The sequence below is a fragment of the Nelumbo nucifera genome, chromosome 2, assembly GCF_055504915.1.
Source record: "Nelumbo nucifera cultivar China Antique chromosome 2, China Antique-T2T, whole genome shotgun sequence".
Classification (NCBI taxonomy): Eukaryota; Viridiplantae; Streptophyta; class Magnoliopsida; order Proteales; family Nelumbonaceae; genus Nelumbo; species Nelumbo nucifera.
Window position 1 is genome coordinate 11,182,446 of NC_142650.1, and position 11,888 is coordinate 11,194,333.

Sequence of the window (11,888 nt, forward strand, 5' to 3'; positions counted from 1 at the left end):
GCTGTTATGGGGCATTATTGATCCTACAGCCAATAAAATAACCATCAAATTCAGTTACTCTTTCTCGCATCAAATAATTTAATTTGTTGTAGAATTCTCCATGAAATAAGGGTCTGTTTGGTTTGCAGTTAGAATCGGAATCAGAATCAAGGTTTTTAAAACTGATTCGGACAACGAACCGGTCAGGGGTCTGGTCCCCGAGTTGAATGGTCTGACTGTTTGAATCGAACAAATGACCCATTCTGACAAAAAATAAAAAAATAATAAAAATAGGTCAAAATTGTTGAACGGTTCAACTGCTCGAGTCAATGGTTTGCTAACTAAATCAATATTTTTTTGGCAAAAATCCGGTTTTGGGAAAACCAGAACTGGTAACCTGACCAGTTTCCAGTCCGGTCCGATTTTGAAAACCATGATTAGAATGGTCCATCCCATAGTCTGTTTGGTTCAAATAGGAATGAGAATGTGAATCAAAATCAGTAGGAATGGGATTTCATTCCCACGGGAGTTAGGGAGGGGCAAAGAATGGTCATTCCCTCAAATTGGAGAATACCATTCTAACAGAAATGAAAATGAGATTTGAATTTCATCCATCCAAACAGTTGGAATCGAAATAACCATTTTGATTCTGATTCCAAACCCCTATTCCCACTAACCAAACGGGGCCTAAATCTTTTCTTTTCTTCTTCTTTCGATAAACAAATCTTTTTCTTTCGACCATCGGACGTAGGCCTTTTCAACTGAAAAGTGTCCATTGAAATCAAACAAAAGGCTGTACAAAATCATTGACCCCTTTCAAGTTTTATTAGATCAGAAAAAAAAAGGGTTAGACTAATTTTGGCATTTTAGAATTGGCCTAACAAGAGTGTAGGCCACAGCAAATGTACTGCGAATAATGAATTTGTCTCCAAAATATTCTTTTGCACAACTGCCACAGCAAGATATGTCGCATCCATATGGATATATCAATTCAATTTCCAGCACTCTATCATTTACGGGGACAAGACCATCCCACTATGCAATGAAAGTTCCACCATTAGAACGAGCTAAACATTCATGAGTTTCAACATCATTTATAATTATATTGCCTTCATAATCTATTTTGATTCAGGCCATTGGAGAATTAAAAGTGTTCAAATACAATGCATTCACTAATAATGGTTACATATTAAATTAATATCTTAATGAATTACATTAAAATGGGCTTATTTTTCAATTTTCATTTATTCACGTTTTTGCAAAGTATAATTTCACATTTAATAAGGCATACTTACTAATTGATCGTCTGTTCCAGAAGATTGCATCATTTCTGGCCTTTCAAGTATAATATACCATAGGGAAAATAGATTTGAAACAATCAAAACTTCCATGAATTTTGATGAAAACCCGTCTGATTGGTTACAATTTTTATGATGACAGTTAATTGATTATAAGTTTTTTTCAGTATTACTTCTTTATTTCATCATAGTGGAACCCTACACCATAATAGCTATTGTCATCATTATTTTATCTTTTACATCATTAGCAAAATTCATGTATATGAGGTTTAAACATACCAGAGCTCACTAGGGAATGCGCAATCCAATAATAGACCCAAACCCGCACTCTCCTTAAAATCATAGTATGAGTAAGTCTGGAAAGGTGATCAATGGATTCATTATAGACAACCACTAAGGGGATGTTCTTTTTTTTTAGGATTTTGAAAGGGGGAAAAATTGGTCAATGGGATTTTGATTCTCATTAATTAAGAATTTCATATTTTTTTTTTTTAGATTTATGCAGAGATTAGGGAAAATTTATTTTCCTGTGTATCACTTGCGTAAATGATACCCATCTCCTAGGTGGATAAATAACTTTCCCACCTAGGGGGAAAATTGCCAACATTTGAATGGGATAAGAATGCCCCTTTTAATAATGAATTTTTATGGTTAAAATGATCATTGCCTTATTTATATGGAAAACAAAAGAATATGGGTAAATACACTTACTCGGATAAGCCTTTCCTAAAAAACACTTACCTGGATAAATGCATTTACCCGAATAAATAACTTACCAAAAAAAGAACAGGGCCTAAAAAGTAAAAACACACACGGGATTAGCAAAATATGTATCTTCTGTGCTTAAAAACAATTTGACATTGCACAACAGTAGCTGATATCTTAGAGGAATCTTTATTAACCATCCTTCTATGTCAAGTGAAAATAAATCTACATAATGGATATTATGACTATAGAGAGTGATTTAAAAAGTGGTGGTTAAAATTACGTTTCATGTGTTTTATGTCCTCATGTTTGAGAATTGAGAGAGGATAAAATGAGAAATAACGTTTTTTTTTTCAGTTAAAAAATGTTTGGAAATTTTCAAGGTTAATTCTGACTTTTGAATAACATAAAATAATCAGAGTTGGACTATAATACAAAAAAGACGTACGTAATACTGGAAAATGTCCCTTTTGTAATCATATTTTCATGCACAAGACACATTAATATTCTCATTAGGAAGGTGCAATCAATACAACACGTTAGGGTCCATTTGGTTGTCAGGAAAATAGGTTTAAGAAATATTGGGATAAGAAAAAGAAATTTTCTTTAATACTTTTTTAATATTGTGTTTCATTGCTTGGAAAAATATGTGAAAATTTCATTTTTCAGTATTTGATTGTTGACTAGTTGGATTGATCATATGAATTTGTCGAGTTCTCATCTGCGCCCCACAAGGGGGCGTCCCACAATGTCCCACAGTGCATTCATGTCGTGTATTGGGAACATCTCCTGATTATAGTACCAGACCCGATGATGTCATCATCGACCATCATGAGGAGATGTTCCCAATACAAGGCGGAGATGCACTGTGGGACATTGTGGGGTGCAAATCTGAATTCGAATCTGTCCATCTTTTGCTCATTAAATTGGTGTATCCAACAAGACGGGATCTGCTCCTCACAAATGGACGCCTTACATGCACTTCCACTGTGCATTGGGAATATCTCCCTGAATAATAATTAATAAGTAGAAGAGATGTTCTCAATGCATGATAGGATGTGCATGTGAGGCGCCAGGTGTGAGGAACAGATCCGATCTCATATCCAACAACGTGCCCATGAAAAAATATCCTTTTTAACTACTAACATGGCAAAATTGAGGATAAAATACAAAAACCTCTCCTAAAGATTTTGGCAATTATAAAAACCTCTTCTATAATTTTGTTTTAGCAAAAACCTTTCCTAGATTTTTGAAAAATTTGACAAAACCTCTCTTTAGTCAATGATCAAGACGAAAACGTTAAAATGATGGATAAATTTTTTCCAACTGCTTATTTTATTCTTTGCATCTATATTTACTAAAATACCCCATCGACATATTATCATCTCTTAAACTCATAGGAGCTTTTTAATTTCTACGGCCAAACTGATTTCTGACTCCGCATATGCTAAGAGAATCGTGTCCACTGGAAAGAGTTTCTTCAGTCCAATTTGGATCAAATTCCCACCGGTTTGAAGAGTTCTCAGGGCCGCTGCTCCCTCTCCGTCTCAATTCTCAACTTTGAAAGGAAGAGAAACCAAGGGGGTTTCTGGTGCGAGAGAGAAATGATGACCCACTTCAAGAAGAACAGGAAGAAGAGAGGGCATGTCAACGCCAGGCACGGCCAAATTGAGAAGCATCGGAAGCACCCGAGAGGTTGTGGAAATGTCGGAGACATGCATCACCTCCTCTTCAACAAATACCATCCTGGTTACTTCGGTATAATGGCGTATGTGTTATTTACATAAACTTTGCACCAAGTTCTATTGTCCCATCGTCAACATCGACAAGCTTTGGTCTATGATCCCTCAATATGTCAAGGAGAATGCCTCCGCCGATAACATTACCCTCATCGATGTTGCCTAGTTCGGTTACTTTAAGGTGTTGGACAAGGGTGTCCTACCTCCATCTCAGCCCATCATCGTGAAGACCAAGCTCGTATCCAAGATTGCGGAGAAGAAGATCAAGGAGGCCGGTGGTGCCATCATGCTCACCGCTTAGATTTACTAATGTATGGCGACTGGAACCGCTACTCTTTTTTTCTTTTCTTTTCTCCTTTTATTAGGTTTTAAATTTTGGATATTGAAATTTAAGTGAAATGACTACCAGAGTATCAATTGAGTACTTTGTTTCTCCATTAGACTAATTATCTATACATGAGAATTTTTTCAAAAAAAAAAAAGAAAAGAAAAGAGTTCTCGGAGTTGCTAGTAAGGGTCACGCAAGCTCTGGCCATGGGAATTTGCAAGGTTATATCGTTCTGAAGCAAGGATGATAATGGAGCACAATCCACTTCTAGTTTCTCTAACTGGGTTATGGACAAGCTTTTCACTACGGATAGGTCGGGTTTTAATTCTTTGTTGTCGTTGGTAGTTTTGCTAAGAGCTCGGTCTTGGCTTTCTTCTCTGATAATCTTTAGGAGGTTCACCTCCAAACATACAGGAGAGTATTTCCCATCTTGGATATGATTCCACATTCCTCCTGAGATGGGTTATTGTGGTCTGCAGCGACAAGTGCAAAGAGCTCATAGGTGATTGCATCCAATTGTTTGTAAGCACGACTGTTGTTGTTTATCTCAACAAGACAATGGAGATCAACACCTATGATGAAATCTTCCCCGGTATGACTAACCCCAAGCATGAAACAAAAGTGAGGGACATATTGGTCTATGTCTATAGTGGGGCTCAGTTCGGCCACTTGCCCCAGAATATAATGTCCATTTTCTGGCAACTGTTATTCACTTCGGATCAGGTGGTAGGCACAAAGTTGTAAGCATGGCAAATGAGCACTTAAGAATTTTTTTACACCCGTCCCTTAAAATACCCTCAGCCTACCCTTGAAAAAAAATTAATACCCACTTTTGACGGTTGTCAAAATATTTATCAAGTGCCCAACTAACGTGCTTACTTTGTTGTATCTACTAGATCTGGTCCAATCAGCTTTGTTCTTTCATCAGTTAGTTATTTAAGTACCCATTTTATAAAAGGGTATAATGGGTATTTGGAAAAGATATATGCATCGGTTAAACGTTTTCCGTCACGATCAATAACGGAAGGGAGGTTTTTGTTGAATTTTTTAAAAAATCAAGAGAAGTTTTTGCTATAATGAAACTATGAAAAAGATTTTTATGATTGTCAAAAACTGCAGGAGAGGTTTTTATATTTTACCCCAAAATTGAGGACCCATATATTATCATGCCTTAGCCAAGTGGAACTATGAAAGAGAAAAGCTTTCTCATTTATTGCTCATTTTCTTTTTCTTCCGGTGGTCATATGTTTTTATTTAATTCGAAACCGTGGCATTTCTCTTCTTATATCATAAAACAAACACCAGAAAATAACATTTGTTAGAAATATTTTTTTCCTAGCTTCTATCATTGGTTTGATAGAGAATAATAGAGAAGTAGAAAGTGAAGATGAACAATTTTAGTAAAAATCCTTGATTACTTTCCCTCAACCTTTTGTTTTTCTCTTATTTTCTATCAAACCAGGGCCTGTTAGGGAGGGTTTTAACATTGATTGAATTGTGTTGATTAAGATGCTTTTAAAAAACTACCAAACTATCTTCATCCAAAAAAACAAAAAAAAAAAAAAGAATTCTCAACTTAATATAAACAGATTTTTCACCAAACATAAATTAACAGAAGCCGCTGCATGAAAACCCCGTCAAATGGGCACAATCTCAACATTTTTTCTTTGTTGAAGCTACACAACCAGGGTAGCCCATCCCCAATAGCTTAACCAACTGATAGTTGCTCTGTTGATAGGATGTCTGACTTGTTGTAAGAGAGACCTAGGACCAAATCCCGCTGCCACCAGGGCCCAGGCCCAATTCTGTGTAAAATGAGGACTTGAAGGGCAGTTTTGTTTGCACACTTTTTGAGTAGGGGCACTTAAGCAATTAAAACAATAACATGTCTTTTTTTGGGTGGCTAAACTTTCTACTGGGAGTCTGGGAGCAACCAGTCAAATGTTTTTTTTTTTTAATTTTATTTTTACATTGAAAAAACAGAAAAATGAGATAATGAGAGGATAAATAGACAATAATGTTCAAAGAAAAGGATAAATATCTGAAACCTCCCCTAAGTTTGTTGTTGTTGTTGAAACTTCCTCTAAAATTTGGTAATTACAATCACCTTTCTTGAACTTTTCCATATAGTTGTAAGTAGACCCCTGTTAGAATCCTTTAAAAATAGGCATGAAAATGTCCAAAATACTCATGCAGTTACTTTGACCAAGATGTTTATTTTCTAATTTTTTTTTCAACATATGAATCACTATCCCCAATACTTCCAATCTCTTTTCAGGAATTGATTTATTTATTTTTTAAATCTGCCCTTCCTATCAATCTCTCAAAGGAAAACTACAAATCTACAATTTTAAATTTTTTGTTTTTTGTTTTCATAAGGTTGTATTGTTTTTTGGTAAAATATAAAAAACTCCCTGAAGTTTATGACAATCATAAAAATTTCTCTTGAGGTTTTACTTTAACAAAAATCTTCCCTGAATTTTTAGAAAACCCAACAAATACCTCCCTTTCATTGCTGACCCAAACAAAAAATAGTCAACTTACAAAATTGCCCTTAAGCAAGGTTCTAAATATCAATACACTGGTAGGGGCATATCAGGCAGTATCAATTCCTTTTTTTTTTTACTTTTCTAATTTTTTTCAAAACTAGTTCAGGGGGCCGGTTTAAGGCTCCACCCCCTGAACCGGTCAGAACCCTGATACACCCTCTGTAAGGGCGTATCAGGGTGCTCCCGATACGATACGTATCGGCCGATATGTATCGATACTTTAAACCTTACCCCTAATTAATCGTTAGGACATCTTCAATAAATTTTAAAATGCGAAAATGCCCTTCACTCGAGTTTTGCCCTAAATATTTGTTTGCAACCCCCGTCGACAGGCCTTTGCTTTCAGCTCTGGATCGTTACATAGTGAAGCCTCTGATTCTCAGAGGGAGAGTAGACGGAGAGAAAACTCACCCCTGCAAATGTTCTAAGACCTGCAACACTGCTCCTCTGATACAAAGTTGATTGCAGTTGTGGTAAGCTCATTTTCTACAAAAACCAAGACAAGCCCAATTAAAAAGAGTGAACAAAGATAAAAGAAGCACAAGGACTGAACTGAGTTTCTCCTGAGTTTTGAATCTCGCTATGAAACAAGAAAAAAAAAACGAGAGATTTTGATTGAAAAACACAAGATAAAAACAACAAAACCAACTGGGAATTTTTTTCTTTGTTCCGCTAAATTCTAATAGAGTTGCAAACTTGTAATGACTAATGAGATGTTGATTAGACGATGAGAAAGAGCTTTATAAAGTTTAACCCTCCTTTCTCTTGGTGGGGTTTGTTTTAGTGCAGGAAATGAAGAAGGGGGGACCTCTTTGATAGAGTTGCACAAGTGTTATGTAAATTTCTCTGTTTAAAATGTTGACGAGATCAAAGAGAAAGCGAGGGTCTATTAGAGAGAGAGAGGCTTAGTTATGACTTTAGAGGAGATGTTGCATAATCCAATTGGCCATGGTTGTGACCTCTTCCATTTCTTTATTTTAATTCTATCTTCAATAGATAATCTCAACTTCTAGGATACCATAAACAAGTTGAATACCCATCTTACGTCCCTCTATGAAAAACTCAGTTGAACATGTTATTTTTCATAAGAGTTGATTCGTGTAAATGAAGTATTGAGTGTGGGTTTACATGAGCTGATTGGTGTAAAGGAAATTTTGAGGATAGGAAAGTCTGCAGTGGATGAATGTTGCCTCTCTTCTAAACTCAATATATGGGAGATTGAAAGATAAGAAAGAGGACATCAAGTGGATGATTCAGGTTGAGGTTTCTTTACCAATCGAGGGCTAGTTCGTTGGTGTGTTACCTGGTTTGTTCCAGTGTTGATGTGGAATCAAATCTCGCAATTAGTACTTTGGAGAAAAAAGGTAGGGAGAAGTTATTAATGGTGTATAGCACTGAATACCAAAAAAAAAGGTTAAAGTTTTTTTTAGGGTTATTTTAATAAAATTTTATATGAAATCATATATAAAAAGGTAAAATGGGTATTTTGAAAAAAAAAGCTAATATATAAGTCAAATGTTTTTTGTGTGAGGTCAATGAGGGAAGGAAGGCAGTATTTTCAAAACCAGACCAAACCACTATTTGGCCAAAAGTTGTTGATTTGGTCAGCGAGCCGTTGACCCGTGCGATCAAATTATCGACTCGAACAATGGTGTTTGGTCATTTTTTGTTTTTTAATTTTTATTTTTTCTTAGAACGGTCATCCGTTTGATCCAAATAGTCAAACCGTTCGATCCAGAAATCAGACCCAGAACGGTTCTTCTGATCCGGTTTTAAAAACCTTAAAAGGGAGATATTAATTCAAGAGAGGTTTTTGTTAAAGTAAAATTTAAATCATAGAAATAAAAACTTCAGAGAAAGTTTTTATATTTTACCTTAATTTTTTTCTACATAAAGTTGAGGATTTTACCTTTATTTTAGAGGATTTTAAAATTTCATTTTAGCAGAGGGATCTACTTACAAGTTACAACTGTGTGATAAAGTTGAGGGAAGTTGATGACAGTTACCAAAACAATGGCTCCTTCGAGGAAGGTGGTGATCTGAATCTGGATGGTCGTGCAGTGCATTAAGACGATTTCAGAAAATCCGGGCCCTTGGACAAGTGTATTGGCCACTGGGTGGAGAGGTAAGGTACAGTTACGATGGTTCGTTTGGAAAGTCAAAGAGCTACTGTGTATATACGAGTACGACCAAATCCATTCAACTCCCAAATTCGAACCTTCTCCGCTCCGAGTTCGTCTTTTTCTCCAAATAATCCGCTCCCGCTGCACTTCTTGTTCATTTTTATTCAATCAGTACTGCAAATCTTCCCCGTATAACAAGAAAAAAATGGAATTTCGTTCTTTAGTTCACTGTCTCTTCTGCTTTTCTCTCATCCTCTTTCTCCCTTTCGCATCCTCCTCTTCTTTCCCCGATCGTTACCTCAAGTCCATACCCCCATCGCTCCGTCTGAATGCATCGGACGAGTACATCGAGCTGACAAAACCTCTCCCATCCGATGAGCTCACTCCTTCCTGCTCTCTTCTGCTTCTCCAAGAGGATTTTGGCCACACCATCGGATTACCTCCGGTCTCCGTCCCCTACTCACCGCCCCCCGATTGTTCAGGCCCCTGGACCCATGTCGTTCTCGAATTCCTCGCCTCCTGCCAGGGAGAGCAGTACGACCGGATCGTCGGCGTCTGGCTCGATGGAGTCGAAATTCTCCGGACCAGCACCGCGGAGCCTACGGAATCTGGAATCTTCTGGAAGGTTCGGAAGGATGTCACCAGGTACTCCTCCCTTTTCTCGCAGTCCAATCTCACCCTCTCGGTGATGCTCGAAAACGTCGTCAACGACGTCTTTACTGGCATTTACCACGTTAATATCTCTCTTCTATATTACGGAGAGAACAAAATTGCGATTTCGCCTTTATTAGAAGATCAGAAATATAACAGGAAACTAGGATTTGCAATTCAACCCATTAGGAACAATCTGGAGAGAATTATGTTGCCATATGATTATGAAGCGAAGAAATTGGGGTTTATATCTAAAGATCCTAGTGGTAAAAAGTGGGGCCTGCAAGAATCACAGCTTTCTGACGAAAAACCCGCAGACTTGATAATCCCAGTTTCAGGTGATGGCGATGATGGTTTCTGGTTCCGAATTCAGAACGAGGCTGATGTGCACTCTACAGAAATTCAGATTCCCCTCAACACCTATAGGGCTGTTTTGGAAATATACGTGTCATTCCATGGAAACGATGAATTCTGGTACTCGAATCCTCCCGATTCTTACATCAAACTGAACAACTTGACCACCGGGCGAGGAAATGGAGCTTTCCGTCAAGTGTTTGTGACAATAGATGGTGTTTTTGTTGGATCGGAGGTGCCTTTTCCAGTTATATTCACGGGAGGAATCAACCCATTGTTCTGGGAACCTGTTGTGGCAATCGGAGCATTCAATCTTCCGTCCTACGATCTTGACTTGACTCCCTTTCTTGGCCTTCTCCTAGATGGAAATAGCCATTCCTTCGGGCTGGGAGTGACAGACGGAATTCCGTTTTGGCTTGTCGATGCTAATTTGCACCTTTGGCTAGATCCCGGAACGTCTGTTGTCCAGGCAAAATCTGTTCGTTATCATGTTCCCCCTCTATCAGTGGAACGGCATTCGAAATTTAAACAACTTGATGGATTGTTCAAGATAGAGGTAGAGAGAAAGATGAAGTTCTCCGGATGGGTAAATGGGAGTGCAGGGAACTTCACCACCCACGTCACAAAGGAAATGGAGTTCAAGAACTCGATAAAGTTCAAGAAGAATGGAATGTCGAAGGAGGTTAAACAGAAAATCAAGGCGAAGACAGAAGTGAGAGTGGAGTCTGATGCACAGGAATTGCTCGCTCGAACAATCTTCAAAAGGAAATACCCTCTCGAAATCACAACGTCGACTCTACCCGGACCAGATGACAATACGTCTTTATCCATTACCAACATTTCCCATTCCTTGAATGACATATCTTCTCGGGGGAACTTTTCGACCTCTGTTTCCAATAGTCAAGAATCCGGTGGGTGGATGGTGGTGCAGGATCACTCTGTTCTCTCTGGTTCTGCCAATACACGTCAAACTCTAACTTACATAGATGACTACGGTTGCTTCTCCAGAACGGTTGCAGCAAGCAATGGTAAGCTTTTGGAAGATAATTCAACTGCTGCTTGTGCTCAGCCCTTGTAATGTTATCCCTTTCCACAGTGAGAGATCTGACTTTGATTTCGACATAATAGGAGATAAATAAGGTGGGTGTGCTTGTAAATGTGTGTGTCAGAGAGAGAGAGAGAACAGAGAGAATCAAATACATTATTTCATGTAATTGTTTAATTATTTAAAGAAATAGACTCTCTGCAATGCTTTGGTGTTTATGAAGTAATCAACCGCGCCCAGAACTGATTGCAGGCTCCTTGCGGCTGCAAGGACATCAAGGGGATGAGGAATACCCTCATAAGTATGGATCTGGAGTTTTCTTTTCTTTTCCTTTTTTATGAATTTTAGATTTCGAGAATAATTTTTCCTGTAGTGTTGCCGTGAAATCTTCTGTGGCTGGCTAGTCAACTGCTCGAATGTCCTTCACCACTTCAAAACTGGGCATAGATATATGGTGGGAGAATTTCATTAGAAGCCGGTGATCGGTCAGATAACACTAAGGCCCATTTGGTTCGCTGGAGTAGGGCTCTGGAACTGGAATCGGAATGGTTCATTTAGATTTCAACCGTTTGGTTGGATAGAAGCCTAGAAGAAAGGGAGTCCCATTTCCATTTCTGATCCCATTTGAGGGAGTGGTCATTCCCTCTTCTTCTCTTGGGAATTAAATCCTGTTTCAATTGATTTTAATTCTCATTCGGATTCTTGTCTGAACCAAATAAATTATTAAAATAAACCATTTCCATTCTAATTCTGACATATTTTTATTCCAATTCTGACCGCTAACCAAGCGGAATGACAAATTTTAATAGAGTGTAGCAAGAATGACTCTCAAGTGCTAAATTATCTCCAAGCATCAAATAGTAGCTCAAACATCAGGATTATCTTTAATATGATGTGACCGCAGTTGCAACATTTTATGAACACGATCCCTCTTTGTCGGTCTCTGTTTCTCTGTGAAATAATGCAAAAATAAACTTCAAAGTCTGAAGATAGTAAAGAACTTTAAACAAATGAAAGCAGTGTTTACATTATTGATATATTGAAGCACGTACCATGATGGTATACATAAAGCTTATTGCGACCTCCTTTTCTTTGAGACGTAAAGCGAGGCAGTGGA

General features: G+C 37.7%; 1 protein-coding gene and 1 pseudogene across 1 annotated transcript; both read left to right on the forward strand.

Moving 5' to 3' along the window:
* The first annotated feature begins 3,353 nt into the window (after nt 1-3,353).
* Nucleotides 3,354-4,124, forward strand: LOC104597297 (large ribosomal subunit protein uL15x pseudogene; annotated as a pseudogene).
* Nucleotides 4,125-8,655: 4,531 nt separating this feature from the next.
* Nucleotides 8,656-10,997, forward strand: LOC104597361 (Peptide-N4-(N-acetyl-beta-glucosaminyl)asparagine amidase A protein). The gene has a single exon (XM_010258831.2). It carries the CDS (start codon nt 8,927-8,929, stop codon nt 10,802-10,804), a length of 1,878 nt encoding a protein of 625 aa, XP_010257133.1. The 5' UTR covers nt 8,656-8,926; the 3' UTR covers nt 10,805-10,997.
* The last annotated feature ends 891 nt before the right edge of the window (nt 10,998-11,888 follow it).

Coding starts and splice junctions, on each gene's coding strand:
- LOC104597361 (XM_010258831.2), top strand. CDS start 8,927: ATGGAATTTCGTTCTTTAGTTCACTGTCTCTTCTGCTTTTCTCTCATC.